The sequence below is a fragment of the Mastomys coucha genome, unplaced genomic scaffold (assembly GCF_008632895.1).
Source record: "Mastomys coucha isolate ucsf_1 unplaced genomic scaffold, UCSF_Mcou_1 pScaffold16, whole genome shotgun sequence".
NCBI lineage: Eukaryota > Metazoa > Chordata > Mammalia > Rodentia > Muridae > Mastomys > Mastomys coucha.
In genome coordinates, this window is record NW_022196898.1 from 74,273,512 (window position 1) to 74,295,995 (window position 22,484).

The 22,484-nt window shown below is 38.9% G+C and overlaps 1 protein-coding gene across 13 annotated transcripts in view; it reads left to right on the forward strand.

Moving 5' to 3' along the window:
• Positions 1 to 22,484, forward strand: part of Camk2d (calcium/calmodulin dependent protein kinase II delta) — a 249,116-nt gene that overhangs the window by 167,319 nt on the left and 59,313 nt on the right. For 9 of the 13 annotated variants that reach the window (XM_031375376.1, XM_031375375.1, XM_031375379.1 and 6 more), the window contains exons 5-8: positions 2,662 to 2,727; positions 5,967 to 6,039; positions 15,714 to 15,816; positions 19,186 to 19,269. In XM_031375376.1, the coding sequence (XP_031231236.1) occupies positions 2,662 to 2,727; positions 5,967 to 6,039; positions 15,714 to 15,816; positions 19,186 to 19,269 (326 nt within the window). Of the gene's footprint in view, positions 1 to 2,661; positions 2,728 to 5,966; positions 7,032 to 15,713; positions 15,817 to 19,185; positions 19,270 to 22,484 lie in introns of all 13 variants that reach the window. The other 4 variants (XM_031375385.1, XM_031375386.1, XM_031375387.1 and 1 more) reach the window with 2 other exon arrangements.

The window sequence follows — 22,484 nt, forward strand, 5'->3', positions numbered from 1 at the left end:
AAGGGGAGAGAGAGAAGTCTGTGATATCATTTAAAGGACCCTACCCTCATGCCCTTCCACCAGGCCTGACCTCTACATGTGGTCCCATTGGATTTCTCTGTATGAACGGGAGAAGATATTTTAATCCAAGGCACACATGGAAGTAGCAGTGTCTGCTTTCACTGTTCAACAGGGTGGAAGGCAGTATGCTCAGTGCCATGTGGACAGATGAATGTTTCACATTCACAGCTCAAACTTCTGCTGTAGTCACTAGATGAAAGAACGCCAGACACCCTGGGACAAAACAAACCCAGTGAACAGAAGCTTGATTTGTAGTACTTTGTCTGGGTGTCTCGAGAACTCCCGTTTGTAGCTTTGAATTTCAGGTTTGTGGGACCGAGCGCCTGGGATTCACCTTTCAGCTTTGCACTTGACACGTGAAGGGGACCTAACTTCTTCCTAGTGGCGAGGATTCTGGTCCTGCTTAACAAGATTGCCTCTTCCCTGTGCATAGCTGGGCGGTGATGTTGCTTTCTGTTTTCCAACATCAGCCCAAGACTCCTGGCTTTTGCTCTACAACATGGGGAACTGATTCTCATCTCCAAGTCTGCTCTTTGAATCCCTGCGTCTGGTCATTACCTTCTGGAACCCATCTTGAACCGTGCCAGCTGCCTGACCTTGTAGTCAAGGCTGTATTATTCATGAAAGTTTACAAATATTTCACTCAAGATGAAAGTACTTGTAATCATTTCTAGGTAAACTCATATGAACTAGAAACAAAAGCGTAATTAATTCTGAGGAGGAATTCAGCGTGAATCAAAATCACCCTAAATAATACAAGCAGCAAATATCTGTCATTTTTATGCACAGAGCATCCTATTTTGAGTAGTAAATCATTCTTTTCCCTGTAAGTCCTAACATTTCTGAGATTTATAAACAGTAATTAATGATTCAAATCTATAATTGATATGCTTCTGATCATAGCAGAATGCTGACACTGTTTTATTCACAAATGTCTAATTGTATAATTAATCAAACAGTTTATTCATGGAACTGATTTAATTTATGGCATTATGAAACTTTACAGAGCTCACTAAAATTTTTCAAAAAATACAATAGGTTAGTCTTGTGCTCTATTAAACAATAATGTGACTATGGGAACAGATTCTCTTTAAGACAGCAAATTTTACTCTAGCTCCCACTCTTTTTGTAGACATTTGTCGCGTATGCTGCTGAAAGGATAATATGGTTTCATTTAGAGAAAAAAATATTTTAAGTAGAAGGAATGAGTGTGGAAAGATTATCTAGGGTACATTGTCATTTCACTATTATAGGATCTGTAAGAAAAATAGGTATACTAGTGAATTAAGTTACATGTACTATGGTTTTTAGTGGGGAAAAAACAAATTCAGATGATTGTTGTCAGAATAATGTTTACGTGAAACTAGTGATTGGAAGTAATGGCACTCACATGGCAGACACTCACAATGCAGTGGAGACAGAAGAAAGTTATTTACGCAGGTGTTTCAATAAGCATACAGATTTCATTCTCCAATCTCTAGCATGTGAGTGCTGCTGTCTAGGGGAATGCAGTCCTATAATGATGTTCCAGAACATGAGAAGCCAAGCAGGCAATGGAGAGACAAAAAGAAGTGTCTATTCATGGTCTAAGATCATACACAAGACTCTGTTGATACCTTTTTCAAGGCTGAGGGCCTGTGATTGGCAGTGTCTTTACTAGGAAGGCTGTGCTGGCAGTGGCCGCTAGCTCGGCTGGGCAGAGCATCATCCATTCTGCGCCAGACACTCTGTAGCTATTGGCTTCCACTTGGTCAAGAATAAATCTGTCTACCTGAATTGTGAAGCTTTGTAAGCTAGCTTTCTACACTGTGTGACACACCATGTGAAAAGATACTAGTTACAACAAGGCACTGCAAAATTGAAACTTACTCTTAAAACCCAACCACAGTGTAATGTGGGAAGTAGTCACACATAAATACTCTTCGAAGGCCCGTCTCACCAACAGGAAGAGCATTCATACTTATACGAGATACCATTTTTCTTTACTACATATATATTTTCACTTATTGATAACAAATGCTAGGACTATTAGTTGTATTAAACGGGGAGAAATATTTCCAATATTAAATTACCTTGGTTTAACATAATATAAAAAGTATAGTTTATTTATCAATGTTACATTATCCCACATTTTTTAGAAAATTATATCTTGTGTATCTTTCCAAAGGAAAAGAATTATGTGTTAATGATACACACACAAACCTGAAGAGATACACAGAGACATAACACTTCAGAGCTACTTTTTACCTACTTAGCATCTATGTGCATATCTCTTTGTTTATAAAATGTTACTAATCAATGCCATATATTTTGTCAGATCTTAATCAATATCTATAAAATTAAAATGATGACTTTCTTAAAAACCATTTTATATAGATTTTGATACATGTAATATATATTATATGGATGATTTGTGATCTCTGGATCTATTGATAATATAAATCTGAGTGCTAAGAAACTAAATGTCATGTTTCAAAATAGCTGTGCTTAATTGTTATTGAGAGAATAGTATGAGGCAAAGAAGACTGTATGAGCACTACAAATTTACTGATGCCTAATTCCTTTCTCTCATTTTTAAATGTGTTCCTCTTGTATTCACAGAGTTACTGGTGGCGAACTGTTTGAAGACATAGTGGCAAGAGAATATTATAGTGAAGCTGATGCCAGGTAAGTGGCTTGTCCGGAGCAAGATGAAGACTCATCCTTCTCATTGGTGACATTTGTTCTATAGACATAGGTACTAGTTTAAGTATATCATGACCAGTCTTTGAGAGTCTCACACTACCACCTTGGACTTTATGATAAGTCATCAGGGAAATTTCTCTCTTTCAAAGACTTCCAGGAAGACTTGCAGAAAAACAAAAAACCATACATCTGTTTGAAGTCTTACTTCCGGTAGATTTCCACTTGAGCTAGCCATGTTGTGAAGGCTTAGTAGCCACCATGACTGTTGTACCAGTGGGGCAGAGCACTGTTCTCATGACAGGAAGTTCCACTGCATTACCACACATGTCTAGTCAGCAAGGAGGACCAGAGTGCAGAAGGCCTCAGTGTCCCCATTGCAATGTGACTTTTAGCATGGAACACTTTGGACATATCATTGTAGCCACTGGGAGGCAGATGTGAAAAGCACTTACTGTGCTATTTCTGAGGGCTCGTAAGTAACTTCCCAATTTGGTTAGTTAGAAAAAGGCTCATGCAAATGTTACAGAGTGCTAGCATTTTATCTAATTTTAAATTTCCTAGGCTACTCAAAGATCCTTTTAGAGTAAAACGGTATTAATCTTCTTACCTTGACCTACTTAGGCTTGATGGTGTTAATTCTGCTTCTGTATTCTAGAGTTTTCACTTATGGTGAAAAATCTAATAAGGAGCACCTAACTCCGTGTAACATAATTGATGTTTGAAAGTTAAATCACTGGCTGTCTGCTCCATCTCTACTGCTCTCCGGGCTGCTCAAAGCTGCAGCAGTATAGGGATGCTGAGTGACAGTCAGCTGATGTTGAAGTTCCTCCAGAGTAAACATGCTGTGTAAAAGCTCACCTTTAGCCTAAGTATGTCACCTGCCTATGCACCCAGCCCTTTGGAGGTGGGGCCTAGAAGGTCAAGAATTCCAGCCTGTGCTATAGAGGTGACAAGCTGCCTTAAATTAAAAATAGGAATAAAGAAATTACTTTTCCAAAAAAGTCAGCTTTCAGTTTCTATTTTTTTTCTTGGTTTTATGCCACTACGTTTTCATGGCTTAATACTAGTGTTTATGGTATTCTGTGCATTTGACTGTACCAGGCTACACTGTAATCTGTAATGGATATTTTGTTGTTAGAGGCACATTCTGTTTGGCCTGTGCTATGATGAGTATGTCCTTAGTTTTAAAATCCTCACATTTGTTCCCAGGAAAAGAACCTAGAGCAGTTTTGAAACACCTAATTGCCCATTTGTTAAGGGTGGGCAATAATTTTAATCACAGTATCAATGAAGTTGGTAAGTTTGGAGCTGGAGAGACAGTTGAAGAGTTAAGAGCATTTGTTGTTCTTGTATGCATAAGTCCCAGGTTTATTTCCCATAATCCATATGGTGGCTCACAGCACATAGTGTCTCACCTGTGACTCCAGTTGCAAGGGATCGGGTGCCTTCTTCTGACTTCTGTGAGCACCGAGTACTTAGGTGCACATCCCTACTTACAAACAAACACTCTCCCACATAAAATAAAGTAAATAAAATCTAAAAAGTAAAAACACATGTACAGGAAATTTAATCTATTTTACCTTTTTAAGTTATGATAAACATATTGTTTAAAGCTTGTGGTTGAAATGAACCAGAGACTATTGTAAATGGTGACAAGCAGTGACCAACAGGACAATGCCCATAGATTGGGCCACTTCATATGTATGCCTGTACTATTGGGAAACTAATTCTAGAAAATTTTTTAGGATAAACATCCCACATGAAATCAAGACTAATTCTATTGCCAGATATGACCATGAGGAGGCTGTCTCCTCACACCCTTTTAAAACTTTGCTTGCTTTAGCCCTCAAGAACTTAGGAGAGAAATCCATTCTCACTAATAAAGAGTGGTATAGTTAATTTAATATTAACTATTTTTTTAAATTTTTGTCATAGGCCAAGTATGTTATTTTTAGTGTTAGATAAAGCAGAAATATTTCAAAACAGCATGTGGCATTCACATTGAAATAAAAGAGCCACACAGTTAAAAATAATGAGTAATAACTAAATAAACTACGCAGTCAACGCACTCCAGTAAGGCAGCTTTACTGGCCAGATCAACCGATTTGGGGTCAAAGAACCATAATCATCATGGGCATTTTTGATATTTGTATTGTTAAGAATGAGACAGTCATTGCCTTTATTCAGTTCAGTTATTTCCTGTAGAATGCCATCAGGTTACACACCAAGTGACTGGAAATGTTATCAGGCTGTATGATTTTCCTTGATTCAGAGAACACCCTTGTGTTTGTACTTGGGTTTGAACTGCACAGTCAATGTGTACAAAGACTTGTCAGTGTGGTGTGTTCTGCATTATTGTGTGTCAGGTGACAGCTGATTGGGGACTTGGGCCAGGCAAAAGATTTACTCTCATTTAATTAGCAGTTGACTCGATATCAGTAAGTTTCTCATAAGAATAGCATCGGTGGTGCCTTTAAACATGGTAATAAGTAAAACAAAACGTCCTTCTCTAAAGTATATGGAAATAGATTTCACCATTACCAGTTCCCCAGAGGATCTGAAACTTATTTTCAAGCTCCTTGGCCCCTCCCCAGAGTCTTCTTACAGTGAGGGGCTTATTTTATATCAAGGGTCAACTTTCGATCCCCTGCCTGCTCTTGGAACTTGCATTCATTTTCTTATCCCTGTGTTGTATAGGAAGTACCCCCTCTAAATCACTGGTACATATGTCCTTCCTATGTGTTTGAAATCCCTGTTTCACCTACCACTTCATCTGTGTCTACCCTCTTGTTTCAACCTGTCTACTTGTGACCTCAGATCTTAAACAGTTTAGATTGTGTATCACAAACATGTGGAAATTGGACGTCTCTTAATAATCTTCCCAGACCATTTTGGGAACCAAAGCATCAAATTTTCTTCCTGAATATGAACCTCAACTTCTCTCACATAATGCCTTTATCATAGACCAACAAGAAGAAGCACAGCTTAAATTGTTTTGTCTGACTATGTCACAAATTCTGTGTTGGATGTCATTTTAGTAACAATCAGAATTAGCTTTATTCAACGTTATTTAATGCTGGTGTAAAGCTAAGAATAGTGTGAATAAATATAACTTTGTTCGTTTGTTTTATTTCGTTTGAACCTTTGTTTTATTTTTTATCCGATGTGATTATGTGCCTTTAAAATGTTCTCCCTCCCATTCTGCCCTTGTATCTTTGCAGTCATTGTATACAACAGATTCTAGAGAGTGTAAATCATTGTCACCTAAATGGCATAGTTCACAGGGACCTGAAGGTCAGTATATGGAGTCCATAAATCTGAATCAAAGAAGTTTCTTTGGTTTTATTCTTCTGGGGAAAGGGCCGAGGTTGGGGGGTATTTCAAATGGTGTTTAAAATGCCTTTCCCAACTCTATCTTGAAATGAATATTGAACGACAATGCATGATGCCTCTTCAGTTTGCTCATCTACAGGCTACATATACATCATAGCAGGAAGGGAAGAACAACAACATCAATACGGCACGCTACATTCCCAAGCAATAAATTACCAGAGTCGGTTTGAGGGCAGGCTTTCCTGAATTGTCCAGCATTGGCCTGGAATGAACTTGGCCTGTGATGTATGTCCGCCTGTAGATTTCAACACCACTTCTGTTCTGAGACCATGGGTTGCTGAAGCAGGATGACTGGCTACACATTGCTCATCTGAGCCTGACGAACCCTAGGCAAAGGGTAATGATTGCCAGCTAGACTACATAGAGCACAAGAAGCCCATGATTGTCAAAAAGTCATTATGCGTCCTCATTTAAACCTAATGGTGGCTTGTGTGCTAACGGGACTTTCAGAACCATACTTGAAAAATGGGAAAGAATTGGCAAAGAGTTTATGTGCATAAAGTGATAGCAAACCACAACTACAGAAGATAACATTTGTGTTCCTGTACATTTCCTGGAAGAATTTATAACCAGGGAATGAGCTCCAGTACAAAATGATATTGTCCACATAGATTCGCCTAAATGGCTCACGGCTGGTAATATCCTCATTGTTCAAGGTAGTAGTCACTCTCCTTGAGCAATGTGTTTCTATGACTGATGGAGTTCAAACACAACACTAGCTGTCCGCTAACTTTGCTCTTTAACCCGGTCTCTCTGAGGGTATACAGACAGTGGGTGTAAGCTTGGGAACTAACACACGCCCCCTGGTGTTTGCATGCAGTCATTGCATTCAGCAGATCCTGGAGGCTGTGCTACACTGCCATCAGATGGGCGTAGTCCATCGGGACCTAAAGGTGAGTAAAGCCTTTGGAGAAGATGAAGAAAGAGCCCCACAGTTTCTAAGGACTGTTCAGCTGCAGTTATGCTTGGGAAGGCAAACACTCGAGCGATTCAGTTATGTGGACTCGTTCCACACGTGAATCCAAGTGCTTTCCCTACCACAGCCTCAGCTCATCTCCTAACATATCCTTGATAAGCCCCCGTCTTTCAGGAAGCAATAGTTTCCTAACATGAACAATAAATGACTTGCTTTATTTCCGTAGCCCAGGGAATAAGCATGGAATTTAACATGATTTTAAGATTTGTGATTTTCTGTGCACATTGATCAAACCTGATATTTTACATTTATACTATATAGTTAACATTATATAAATAATTTTAAAAACTATTAACATAGCTTAAGCTCAGTGATGAAGTGCCATTTTGAGCCCTGAACTCTTTCCCCTGCCGTTAATTCTTAGAATTCTAAGACGGCGGGCTTCTTGATTCTTTTATTTGAATTTCTACAAATAAAACTACTAAGTTCTCTTAAAAATAAAGAAGGAAAAGGATTGTACCAGACCAAGCATATAAAGCACAGGCTTATATTTTTTGAGTGGGAGTCCACTAGCTTGTAAGAGTTTCCTCTGTCCCTGTCACCACTGAGACCGAGAGACGTATAGGTCATTTGGAATGAGACAGGCTAGGGCAGTCTTCCACTAAGTTTCTGTCCCATTCTGCTCATAACTTTAGGTTTACTTTTGATATTTTGGAGAAACAGTGAAACAGTTAGTAAATGTTAGAGTAAGTGAAATAAAGAGATAGGGTGCGGGGGGAGGAGCTAAGGTACTACACAGTATATTGTAATTTCGTTTCTTTATTTGTAACCCCAACGTGTCCAGGCTTAAGTACAGAGGCAATGTAGTGTTGAGTGGAAGGAACTGGACCCTCGCCTCACACACACACACACACGAATCTGTAGTTTTATTTAATATTCAATGAAAATATGCATCAAAATACCCTGCATTCCTATGTGAAGGTATGATTTTTACCAGCACATGGACTCTGTTTTCCAGGATCTTTTTGAATTTCAGTTGATTCTGTGAATTTGAGCTGTAACAAGCAAAGCTCTGGCTGAGGGTGTTTTCTTTGGGTGAGTCAGCATAGGCTATCACACACTTTCTGACACTTACCACGTATACCTATTAGGATAAAGAAAAACAATGTGTGCCTTTGAAAAGTCCTATCCTGGCCAACCAGGTCAAAAATTCCCTAGCCACCATGCGAGTGAGAAGCCAGAAGCCTTTTGTGTTACGTGTCAGCACCATCCGGTGGGTGGATATACATACTATTCAGACTCTTTTGTCAGATACTCTAGCCCCACATGAAGCCTTTTACTGCATTGATGTGACCATATGTGTTATGTGTATTCTGAAGCCAAACATAAAAAGTGGGAAATCTCTTCCCTGAATTTTATGGCACATGTTATGGGATTCAGGACATGGATAGACTTAGCTAAGCCCTTCAAAAGCTGGAACTGGAAAATCAAAAATGACAGTGGCCTGGGACATTGACTGTGAAGGAAACAATTTTTTGACATGAGATCTGTACTCAGTAATAAAAAAAAAATCCAGGCAAGTTTTACTACCAAGAGAAATGGTGTGCCATGTACCCTGGCTTCTCCTCCTCTCCCTCTGATCTTCAGAAAGGATGGAGATGGACTTTTGAGAGCACTTACTCTAATCTCTGTAACTGCCGACCTAGTTTTATCAAATTGATGGCTTGGACAGACTGTACGGAGTCTGCTTCTCTGTGCTTGTCAGTAGACCACGTCCTAACTGTGCTAATAGACTTTGCAATGGAATTTACAGCTTTACAATGAAGGCACTGTATGTGTGTGTACATGTGTTTAACACCTGGCTTCTGACTTTGTTGTGTGCCTTTTTTACCAAATGACTACATTCATGAGATAATGAACTACTGGGAGTCCACATTTATCAATATACTCAGATATAAAGACCTTCATCACCAGCAAGCTTCCCTCACAGTTCCTACACCTTCTGTTTGTATTTCTTTATCCTGACTTGTATGTTAGTTCACATAGAGTTCAGATACTGAATGCATACAGTTTAGCTCATTTAAATCACTTAGGGAAAAGCATAGGCAGGCTATATTTATTATCACTATCAAAGGTACTTATGGCTGCTGTACATTTAAAGGAACTCCCATACCAACAGCTATGTGACTGATTCCACAGTGCCTAGCAGAGGATCTTAACCTAACCAAGGCTTGAAACATACTTCAACTTAGAAACAGAAAAAGCTCAAACAAAAGAATATATGTATGTAAAGTACATTTATAATGTAAGATCAATCTTAATATATTATCCATAAAAAGGATAATTATATCTTAAAAGACAATAAGACTCACAATTTCAAATACTTGAATAACTACCAACCTCTAGAATCTATAATATACAAGATTATAATAAGCATACAGAACCAATAGTAAGGTACAGAGGCAAACTGGGGAAAAGAAACGGGAGATGGCTCCAGGAGGAGGTCGTCACCACCCAGTAGTTCTCACTGGACATGTATGTGTTTTATGTCCAACAGTATTTTCTGTGTCCAGCAGTGGGGCCATTGACTGATATCTAGGCAGGATTAGAGTTTCTAACAGTAGTGATTAGATTACAGTGTGATTGGGTAACTAGGAAGTGTCATGACACTAATGAAGCTACTAGCTGGAAGGTGAAGCCCTGTGTATCTCTCAGGAGAACTGCTTTCGTAATGGCCTCTTTTCTGAATAGCAAGTAATAGAAGGATCATCATGTAGATAGGTAAACAGAGGCATGGAGGATAAATGGGTGGAGAGATAGAAGGATGTTAGGTTGGATTGATGGATAGATGGATGATAGATAGATAGATAGATAGATAGATAGATAGATAGATAGATAATAGACAGACAGATGGATACTTTAACTTTGGAGATGTTTATGACTACCTTATCGAAATTTATGATTGGAGTAGAAAGAAATTACTTTCCAGAGGGCAGGAGTAATGCAAAGTATTCAGTAAGTCTTTGTCAGCTGTGCATAGTAGACACATTACACTGTGAATTCTAAATTTTGAGTAGCTACAAAACTTCTTATCCTGTTTTCCTCAGAACCAGCATTGGATAAGAACTTAAAGGACAATCATTTCTGCATAGCATTTGTCTAGCTATCTTAGAAGGAATGTATGTGAAAACCCAATACATCAGGGGACATTCTGTCCTTTATTGTGTATCTAGGATGTGTAAGGCTGTGAGAAGCGGTGGCTGTGGACAGAGTCACACCAGTTAGACTCTGCATCTTTCATTCAACTCAACAAGGTATACTCACAATATACAGTAAGAGACAGGAATGGGATGCGGAGTTCTAATGGATCTGCCTGCCTATGCATGACACGAAAAGTATGGCTTCCTGATTGAAAACTCAAGTGTATACATCACCCAGAAGTTCCCTGATCTCAGTACATGAAATCAGGAATTTACTCATATAAAACAAACAAACAAACAAACAAATAAAAGTTAAAACTGCCTATACCAGTGTACCAATGGATCAAGAAAAGATGGTGTTCAAGCTTTTCAGCTTGTGCAAAATTCCATTTAGTTCATTCCTGGGACCTTAGCTCACACTTTCTCTGGCAAAAGAAAAGGTGACCAGAAATGTTCCAAAGCAGAGAATAGTTAACTTCTGTTTGGATTACTGAGATTTTAAAATTAAAAAAAAAAAGCATTTTGAAAGACTTTTTAAATTTACTATAAATAGTATCTAGGGGAATTTAGCCATCAAATAATCTGTCACAATAAAATCATTTGACATTATTATAATAAAAATGTTAACAGTAAGTCATTCATTTGATATGTATATTACAAGTGATTGAATCCTAGAACATAGACGATTTCATGTGTACCAGACAATCTCTGTGACTTGTGCTCATGTGATCGTTGCATTTTTCCAGATTAGCTCCCTAATAAAAGCAAAAAACTTGAGATTAAGATTATTGTCTTACATTTCCTAAGTTCTCCCTTATTTTATTTAGATATAGGTGACAATTATTGTTGATTACTTCAAGTTTCTTAAAGTACCTACCAAATAGACTGACTACCTTATGAAAAAGAACTATCTTATGCCATCGGAACAGAATGTGAGGACTGTCTTACTCAGTGTTCTATTGCTGTAAAGAGATACCGTGACTACAGCAATTCTTATAAACTGACTTACAGTTCAGAAGTATAGTTCATTGTCTTCATAGTGGGGAGCATTGTGGCATTCAGGCAGACAAGGGCTGGACAAGGAGCTGAGAGTTCTGCATCTCGATCTGCAGGCAGTAGGAAGAGAGACTTGGGGTTTGGAATAGACTTTCTGAAGCCTCTAAGCCCGCCCCCAGTGACACATTTCCTCCAATAATGCCATACCTCCTAATCCTTTCAAAAGGTGACACTCCCTGGTGACTAAGTATTCAAATCTATGAGTCTATTGGGGGGGGGGGATATTCTCATTCAAACCACCACGGGAACAAATCTATGAAAAAAAAAAAAAGAATCATGGGGCAGAGGAGAAGTCTCAGTGGGTAAAGTGGTTGTTACCTAAGCAAGAGGCACTGATTCTGGATCCCTAAGTCCCAGATAAAAGCCTGGTACAGCATTTTTGTGATCCAGACACTGGGAGGAATAAACAGCAGGATCTCAGGGACTCACTGACTAGCCAACATAGCCAGTCACTAAGCTCCATGTTTGGTGATAGACTCCATCACAAAAAGGGAAGAGTGATAGAACAAAATACACCTCTATGTGTACAGGTGCATACACATCCAGTATACACACACACATACACACACATACACACACACACATGCACACACACACACATGCACACACACACACATGCACACACACTTATGTCCTCCAAAAGATGGAGAAATTAAGAAATCTAGCAGCACAAACTGGACTCCTTTTCTGGGATATCTCCTCCCTTTATAAACTGGAGCTTGAGGTTTTTGTTTGTTTGTTTGTTTGTTTCTATTCCAGGTTTCCACCAGGCTAGGTCTAAAGGTGGTTCCGTAACTTGCTTAAGTCCTTTAAGATAATTTTAATAATCTCAAAGTCTTCACATCATTCTGAAAGCTATTGCTTCTATATCCATATGAAGTACAGAACCAACCTTGTACACAGTTGCTGCTCATTGCAGCTGATATGCTATAAATGGTTGTTGACACTGAGACCAGATGTCATGGAAAATCCTGCACCATTAAGAAGCAATGGGGTGGGGAAGGAACCTATGTATGAGAATATCAGGAGAATCTATTTAAAAACCAACCTAAAAAGTGGTTGCATTGTGCAAGGGTAGAGATCACTTCACAGTCTATAGGCTAACATTGGAATTAATCTGAACATTTCTTCAGTTTTGAACATGCATTCCAGATTGAAAATGTTTCTGCACATTGAAATGGCAGGGGAATGTAATACCCAATCACCGCGTACCTATCATCCCTACAAAGTATGACGTTCTTAGGATACAAATCTCCTAGACATCGTCATGCGATATAATTCAGTAGCCCCATAAGACTATTGCAGAGACGATGGAAGTGAGCAGGCAATAACAGCGTCCAATCAGAGTGAGTTAGGACATGGACCTTCAGTTCACATTTCTTTCCTGAATCATCACTCTGCCCAGTTCCTTCATGTTGCTGAGCCTGTGTTCCCGTGCAGGTGGGTTGGAAGGTCTGTGCTTCAGATCCTGCCCTGTGCTTCTGCTCCTGCTGCTCACATTCATCCTAGAAAGCCAAAACAATGGGAGAGTATCAAATGGCAGAGATCCTTCCCAAGGAGGCAGCCATGCAGTCACCAATATTTGATTTGTTCTGCCTTGGAGCAACCTGATCACAAATACAATCCCTTCTTAGGCAATCAGAGTTTGAACTACTCAGCAGTGGACCTGTATAGGACAGTATAGTTTCCTGTTGAAGGTTAGGAGTGGTAGACAGCCAAAACACGTGTGCCAGTCCCCACTATATGTTCCTTTAGAAATTATTAGTGAGCCAGCCTTCTGCACCCTAACAGACCAGGATAGAAAATTTATTCTAACTGGCCGTTCTATAGAGTATAGAGTGGAAACTCTACAGAAGTAACGTTTGTGTGATACATATTTAGGGTTTTATTAAAGCTACCCATTGAAAGCAATCTTACCATGACATATTAAAAAAAAAAGATTCCTTTAATAAAATTAACAGCTGTTCTAACTTTTCAGCTTCCATTCCATATTCCTTATGTTAGATTTGCCTACATGATATTCCCAGATGCAACGCCCTCTCAGTGCTCTTAATGTTACCATGTATCCCATCCCTTGGAGGCAGGCCTGTCTTCTCCTGTGCATAGCTGCTGCTGAACAGTCTTCATGGGTGTCAGGTGAAACTCACATCTCAATGGATTTTTTTTTTTTTGATGACTTACAGTTCCTAGAGTTAAAACCTTCTAGGTCATCTCTAGCTATGAATTCTGCTCCAATCATTCAAAGGCCATGAATAATTAAACTCTAAGGCATCCTTTTTCTTTTTCCTTTCTGAATACCTAAGACTTGGTTTTTATGGGTCTTGTGCACAGAGCCCTGCCCAGAAGCTTTTCAGTGTAGTGGTAGGAGTGAAAGCACATTAAATTTTAAAAGAGCTTACTCACTAATGACAGTGGCATTTGTTCAAGTAAGTTCTATCCCGTTAGACTTAAAGGTCCTAAAAATGACCATGATTTCTTAAGTGATTGGAACTCATTCTGTGAATGAGTCTGTGGTTGGCAAATTAGGTTAGATGCATCATAGCAGACATTTCTGATATCTCAGTTCTTTGGAAGTCAAAGTTCCAAAGGAGAAGAATGTACTTGGTCCAAGTTACTTATTTATGGAGTTGTGGGAAATTATGTTGATTAGATTAAAAAATAAAAAGCAAGTTGATCACAAATTTTAGTTGTGAAATTAAAATTTCAGAAGTGAACAAATTTAGCCTGATTAAAGACATTGGCACACTGATAAATATCCAGGGTTCCAATTTCAAACATGAAGTCATAATAAAAGTTACATCAGCAGAGAGTTCTTTTACATTCTTGAAGCGTCTTCCTCTCAAACTCCAAATTAAATGCTATGTTTGATGTTGAGGTAGTTCAAAAGCATACTTCAGCCCTGAAAAGCTACGAAGGTCCTTTTCCATTTTCAGTGGTCATAATAGTAGTGAATCTGATGGCAGTGAGCAATGGCCTGAAGAACTCTGGTATTTAATTAAAACTTGCTTGCTCACACTCTAATTTCTTATAGATTTAACCTAATTTCTTCTAAGTGCTGCTTATGGGGTTTGCGGTTTTGCATGGCTGGCTTAATTAATAAACACTGGTTTTAGGCTGTGTTTGCTCAAGTCCAAAACAACCCACAAAAATTGACAAACCTAATGAGTAGTCAACTTGATGGAAACTATGAACTTTCTTGTTTGTCAACACATAAACAAAGTCATTTGGCTAGTCAAGTTTTCTTCATACTTTCTGAGAACAGTTTTGGCGCTTGGGCGGGCCATTGTTTCCCAACTGTTTGGGTGGAGACATAGGCTCCAAATTTACTTTCTGCACCCCCAAAGCAGGAAGACTTTGAACCAGTCTTCTGTGTGCATGCTAGTCCAGTCTTATTCATCCAGATGTCTGGGTGGGCTAGGTTTCACTGTACATAATAATCAATGTTCGTTCCCTAAGCATCTCCACTCTGCTTCTTAAAATCCATGAGGAAGTCCAGGGAAATTGAAGGCTCTGTCTCAATGCTTATTTTCAAAGTTCTAGTATTGGTTGGGAAGCAATGGTGTAGACACAGCCTCATTCCAAGACTGATTTACCAGTCCTCAAGGGATGATCGATACCAAGGAAAAATGTGTCTAACTCACAGTATTTTAGGTGGGAGAATGGCTTTCTGTGTAACGTTTTAGTCACATTGTATAAGAATGTAAATTGCATAGTAAAAAAAATGGCTTATAAATTTTTGTTTAAGCTAGCTATAACATTTGGCAAACAATATATACTCTTTTCTTGCCTCTAAGAACAAACAGATTCTTGAAGACAGCCATTTTGATACACAATTCAGAATCAGTCTCCAAAACCTGTGCAGAAATTGTTTGGAAACATTGAAGAATCAAAATCACTACGTTTGAATCCAAACTCTTTAAAAATCAAGTGGGATTTAATTTACAGTTTCTTTTGCCAAATGTCTGTAGGTTGGTCCAACTTTGGGTATCATTTTGCCAGGTTTTCTCCTGCTGAAAATGCCTGTGCTCTGTTTGGCTTCTAAGTCCTTGTCCTTGGCCAAGTGTGCACCTAGAGTGGTCCTTGAAGGCATGTGAGCAGGTGAAGACAGCAGCCCTACTAACTGCACCCTTCCCTGTTGCCTTTGCAGTGCCCGTTGAGCTTGTCTGATGCCTGCAGACATGATTGCTCTCTACCGTTTTCTAACCATCCTTTCCCTGGGATTTAGGAATGGAAATCTCCAAGAGAGACAACCGTGCATGCGTTTGCTTCCCGTCCCCATGCCCTGCCCCGCCCTGTTTAATCTTGTACAAATGTTGACAATTTTAAGTAGTCACTTAAAATAGATTCTCACTTTAGTGTCTCTCTCTCTCTCTCTCTCTCTCTCTCTCTCTTTCTAAATAAAGCCTGAGAATTTGCTTTTAGCTAGCAAATCCAAAGGAGCAGCTGTGAAACTGGCAGACTTCGGCTTAGCCATAGAAGTTCAAGGCGACCAGCAGGCGTGGTTTGGTAAGTAGGGCTATACTCTCCTTCCTGCTACAGTGCTCTCCGATCTCTCAGTCTGGAACTCCTGATTCCTTACCGTCATTCTCTAGCAACACAGGAAGGGGACTCTAGCAGAGTCTTCACTAATTTTAACACATTGGACCTGATCTTAAATTGGTCTATAATACAAAAATAAGTTAAGAGAAAACATTCAGAAAACAAGGTCTTTCTTTCAAACTTTGCAAGATAGTTTGTAGTAAAATGGATTCTGTTCTAAGAATTAACAACAGGGCTTAAGTGTGCAAAATGACCTCCACACATGTGCGGTGGAGGTAAGTGCTCTCTCTCCTCATAGTAATAATAAATAATATTTTAAAGTTTAATCCAGAGATGGCAGCACATGTTTATAACCCCACAGCTAGGGAGAGAGAGAGACAGACAACAAGGTAATGGGGCTCACTGGCTGGTCAGCCTTGCCTGCCGAGTGAGCTTCAGACCATTGAGAGAAGATGGAAGGTGCCTAAGAAACTGCACCAGAGGTTGTCCACTGGAACATACACACTGGTGCATTTCACTCTCCTTTTTAATCCCAGGTACTTGGTTCCTTTTATTCATTGTTCACTCTCTAACCTGGGTATCTTTGAATACTGGCCAAAACTGTGAGAATTGACATCCTATGGAGCACATTTGATAAAATTATAAAAATTCAAGTGAGACAAACAACCACAGAAGCATACACATATATCCCATTTCTCCTGAGGAACTGGATGGAAACAGTATCTTCAGTAGGTTTTTAACATTTTTTTTTGGCTTGGTTTTTTGAGACAGGGTTTCTGTGTATAGCCCTGGCTGTCCTGAACTCACTCTGTAAACCAGGCTGGCCTCGAACTCAGAAATCTGTCTGCCTCTGCCTTCTAAGTGCTGGGATAAAGGTGTGCACCATCACTGCCCAGGAGTTTTTAACATTTTGTTGCTGCTGGGGCAGCAGAGGCTCACTACCATGATCTTGCCTCATGGAAGAATTCCTATACTTAGTGGCCATTATGCCTCTCACTTTAAATATCAAGTGGGGAAGAGAATCTATTAGATGTATTTCCAACCATTGGTATTTCTGTTTCTTGTTGTCTGTTTTAATATTCCTATTTGTTCTTTCGAGTAAAAGCCATGTTATCCCTGGAGACAGCACGTTCTTATTAATACTGATAGTATGTATATAACAGTCCTGCATTCTTACGAGCCAAATCTCCTAATGAAGAAGACCTTGCCTTCTGCGCTCCAACAAGCTATATTCACAAGGCCATTGTACAATGAATTATTTCCTGAAATCCATGCATTTGGATATATGATTCAGAATATTTAGACTAGTGTCAACTGACAATTCAAGTGATGGGAGCTCTAAGTAACAAAAGAATGATAACATTTTCTTGACATTTTAGTCTCAGGGTAAGGGTTCATATATTTTATGTTTGTATTTATTTGTTTATTCGGGCTCTCACTGTGTAGACCAGGCTGGTCTTCACAATCCTATGATCTCAGTGCTCCAAATCCTGAGATGTTATACCTGGTATATGTCCTACCATCCTTAGCTTGATCTTTTCATTTCTTATTGTTTTGTAGTAATTTCTTTCTATGTCTTTTCCAAAGAGAAGGTTATTGACTCTCCTGTTCTGGGCCGTCTGTTATAACCAGGTTACTTTAGACAGATGCAAGTTTACCGGTTTTAAATCATGGACTACATGGATTGCATATGAAAGAGTGAAACTGTGTGAGACAGATATAGACAACTAATGAGAATGATGATAGTACAACCCAAGATTCAGATATTAGCATCATTACAAGAATGAGATGATCATTTCCAAGAGACCTTAAAGGGGCCTGTCAAGTCCAAGTGCTCAGAACAAAAGCACATCGGATGTGTGAGAGGGACCTTCAAGTACAAGGGTCTTCCTTGGAAGTTTAGATGACTTTCAATGGATTCTCTGTGCATCATTCACGAAGCCTTGGGAGAGGGGTAGTGAAAGTAGAAAGGGTGTCAGTGGTATGCAGTGTTCCAGAGCCATTGAGGAGCCTGCCCCTAGTTATCAATGACACCACATGATGCCCTCAGCGAATCCTTGACCTTCAAGCCATGGAACCTCAGTGGATAAATGATAAGCCTTGTAAAACTAAAGCTGTGCAAAGGGGCCCTGCCATGGAGTCTTTTCGCATGGTTCACTACATCGTCCTGAACAGAGGAGGAAAAGAGTAATAAAATGAATGAGGATTAGATAAAAATAAAATAAAATCATTGGCTTTGATTTAACCTAATTTTTTTTTCTAGTGAAGTAACTCTGTCATATATCTTCTTTCTTGTATGTCTTTGTTTTGTTGTGGCTTTTTTTTTTCTGTAGTAAGTATAAGTTCATTGTAGACATGAGGAATGATTCATTTCTTGGATGCATGGCCTCCCAGTAAATAAACATGGCAACACAGAATTAGTTCTTAGTTTATGGTTGGAGGAACCTCTGATGGAGTGTTCTTTTAAAGAGTCTTTCCATTTTTGCCTTTTAAAAGAACATTTTCAAATGAAAATGGTTACCTTTGTTATTTTTAAATATTCTTTATTTGAAAACTCATTTTCAGAAGTAGAAAATATTTTCCACTGGAGTGTAGTTACAAATGTTATTGTTGCTTAGGCATTCCTTATTGGATTCTAAACTGCTTTGTATAATACAGAGGTTTTGTTTTGTTTTGTTTTTTTGCCATCCACCCTCATCACTCTGTCTTTTGAAGTTGGAGGTCTTGTTGGTTAGCATTCAGTGGTGATTCATCTGAATGTCTCTGGGTCTCCACTTAGTTGCCAGCTATGGATACGCCCTGGTTATTTATTAGTACACATTGAACTGATATTTTTCTGGGCTTATTTCTTCTCAGAATGAGTTCTTGAGTTACTGGTAGTTTAATCTCTACCCTCCTGACCCTGTACTCAAATGATATTTGTTTTAAAATATATTTTCTGAAAATCTGCTTTTGATTTGTCTTAGTATGTAGTTGTCCAGTCCTCCTCTTTTATAAGTGACTTTCATAGGAATTTAGATGCTACCTTTTGCAAATAACTAATCTACCCTCAGTTTTCTTAATTTTTTTTTTACAGATTAGTTTGAACTTCCATATAAGTGATGTTAAAAATATGTAAAATTCCTGTATCACAAAGACTAGATAGCATAGTAGATCCTCTCTCTCTGTGTGTGTGTGTGTGTGTATGTATACACACTCTTTCAAATAAGCTACATGGTAGTACAAACAGAGCTTATCTTCAGTTAAAGAAGGCCCTTAAAGCATCCTTTCTTAGTTGACCATTTTCTACTGATGTTGTCATGCCAACCCTGACTCATGAGCATCTATTTTCCCTAGGTTTTGCTGGCACACCTGGGTATCTTTCTCCAGAAGTCCTGCGTAAAGATCCTTATGGAAAACCAGTGGATATGTGGGCATGTGGTAAGAAATCATACTTGCAAGCAAATTTTGTAATAGACCAGTGTCTTTATCCATTTGGGCCGCAATAACACGATACGAGAGACTGAGTGGCTTAAATAATTAAAAAGTACCTTTAATGATCCTAGAAGCTGGAAAACCTAATGTCATGGCATCTACAGATATACTGTGCAGACAGGGTACGTCTGCATTCAGACATGGCCATCTTCTGTTCTGAGTTCACGCATGGTGAAGAGCCTTTATCATAAGGGCATCATAACCTGAGTCATGAAAAATTTTTACCACTGAAGGCTTCCCTTCTAATTTCATCACAGCAAGGTTAGTGATGTCACCATGTCAAGTGGGGGAAGGACACAAATATTCTGTACAAGCAGTGTTGTTAGACATGAATTCAGAACCTTTCAGACTTTAGCCTCCTAAATGATTCCTAGAGAGGTAGGTGAAGTATATCTCGTGGTTTTGATTAGGGCTGGAGTGGGCAAGTTGACATTTCCAGGAGTGTTCTGGTAGCACCAGTGCTTTCTTTTAGAATACTGAGGACACAGGTGTGGAGAGCCTTATTGCGTTATGCAATCCCACTACTGAGCCAACCAGTTCTTCTAACAAAAACTCTTTGCTTAGGACACTTGGCAAGAATTCCAAGAATGAGAGTAAATCTTGAAAATAATGAGTGAGTAGAGTCTGATTCCAGCCTTAATCTGCTAACCCTAATTAAAAAAATATCCTGTGCAGACTTAGCCATACAATGGGGAGAATTGCAACATCATTTCTCAATAATAATGTTTTTATGTGTTGACAAATTCTTCAAATAGTTGGAAGACTGAAATAAGGGGAATCTTAAGAATCGCTCTGAATATTTTTCTTGCTAAGGTTCTCAGCACAGCCTAGTGTTCTAAGTCTTACATGACCCCCTTACTACTGTCTGAAAATAGGTGTGATCTATCAAGGTCTGGAATGGTGTGCTATAGGCATGTCTCAGTGCTGTTTCTCAGCAAACCTAGAAAATGATTTTAAAATTGATTTATAGGTTCTGGAAATAACTTCTTAGATTCAGTTTTACTTTAAAAGAAATATTTCTGTCAGAATGATACTATCCTCCACTCCCTTCCTTGTTAGCTTTATGTCCCTAGCAACTACCTGATATTTAATGGCAAACTGGGAGAATCTAGTGTGTTCTGAGTTCCCTCCATATCTAAAAAGGTGGTTATATTTTAGAAGGGGATGTATTTGTAATCGTGTCTGGCTGCCAGTTTTGATTTACACTGACTCTTACTACCCATGATATTTTTTCCCCTTTTAACTGTAAAATAAGAATATTAAACCTGCACAGAATTGTGGGAGGATCAGGTAAGGCACATATTTAGAGAAAACACTTTACAATATGTAAAGCAGTGTGAAATGCAAAGTCATCATGGTTCTGGAGGTTTGGAAATAACACTTAAGTTAAAGGCTGAGGCCTTAGATGGATCTCAAGCACTCTCTTCCCTCTGCCTTCCTGATATTGTTTTTCTTAAGATGAACTCCAACGTACCTGTGAGTGAGAGCTGGTACAAACTGTTTTTTTCCAAGTCTTAATACTAATGAGGTAATAGTCAAAATTTTCCCTTAGACTAACTCCCAGCCCAGATTTGTTTGAACTGATGAACTTACAGGAAGCAGATTGGGCCATGACTCAGGCTGACTGACAGTAGCAGATCTTATAGAATATAGTCATACTTGTGAAAATATTTTGAAATATAGTAAAGCCACGTTTTGTGAAGTATTGGGGTGTGTAGATAGAATGGTACGTTTGGATCTTAAACTCTTTAGGGACCATGTGGGAAGTTACTGATCTGGAACAAGAGGAGAGTTACTGAAGTATTAAGCCCTGAGACTCCTAAAAAGTTAGACTTGGTCACCCACTTTAAATGCTAAAGAGACTACTAGATAGAAAAACAGAGGCAGAAGATTTAATCAATGTGACCACACTGACCAGTGTGAATAAAAACGGTCCATGACCCCAAATCTGTGTTTGGGATATTGATGATTCAATAGATGTAGCAGGGAGAAGCTGTAGATATGATTAAGAAGCCTCCGTCAGTGTGGCTTGTCTACTTTACTTAAGAAGAACTGCCTCCATTCCAGTTCAGCAGTGGTTGAAGAACGCTTTCTTTTTAGGGGACGAGTTGGCCCTCATGTACTGCTCCAGGATACAGTCTGGTCATCATAGATAATTGCCTCCCTTTATGGGTGGGCTGTCCTACTGGACTTTGTTGTAACTGGAATCCCAAGTCCCTGGAGGTTGAAGACAGTGGCTTGCATTTGTGTGTGTTCTGCCTTGACGAGGAACAATATGAGTGAGTGTTACAGGTTTTTACATAGATATTCCTTGAATGATTAGCATTCCTATGAGGAACTGAACAGGAGTCTGACCTAAGCAGAGAACGTAGGTGAAATAGAAGGGAAGAAACGCAGAGACTATGGACATCTTTTAGTCATGTGTCTAGAAATTCACCAGAGGCCATGTAACCCATTGATATATTCAACTAAAAACTCTCATAGGAAATGAACACCACTGGGAACAGTTTGTTATAATTTTTTTTTAATTTCTTGATCATTGTTACTTGTTTCAACTCACTGACATTTTTGTTATGTCCTCTCAGGTGACCTGAAAGGAATATTTATTAAATTTAGTTAGAAAATGGTGTCTTCTTGCTTATCATTTTTTTATTTTAGTTTATGGTTCGCTTTTGAGGGTAAACTCTTTCACTCATCAGCTCTCCTATCTCTAGCCAATTAATTAGGTTTTTTCTTTTTGCAAAAATATACTAGATTGGTGTGGTAAGAAATGATGTTAGGTAATTGTTTTAAAACAGCAATTCCAGAGAACAGTGCAGCATGGATATAGGAACTAGGGCTGTCTCTTCCTCCCAGCCCCGGGCTCCTAGAAGTCTGACTTAGACTCAAAATATATTTACAAATCCCTTGGCCATATAGCTAGGCTTTTTCTCTTATTAGCTCATAACTTAAATTAGCCTATTTATTCCAATTTATATTCTGCCATGTACCTGTGCTCAGGTACCATGCATCTATCTCACCACATCTCCCCAGGCAAATCTCCCATGCCTGGCTCTATCCCAGAATCCTTTCTGCCTCCCGGATGTCCTGCCTCCTATTTCTCGCCTAAGCCATAGGCTAACAGATTTATTATTGACAGGTGCCATATCCATACAGTTATA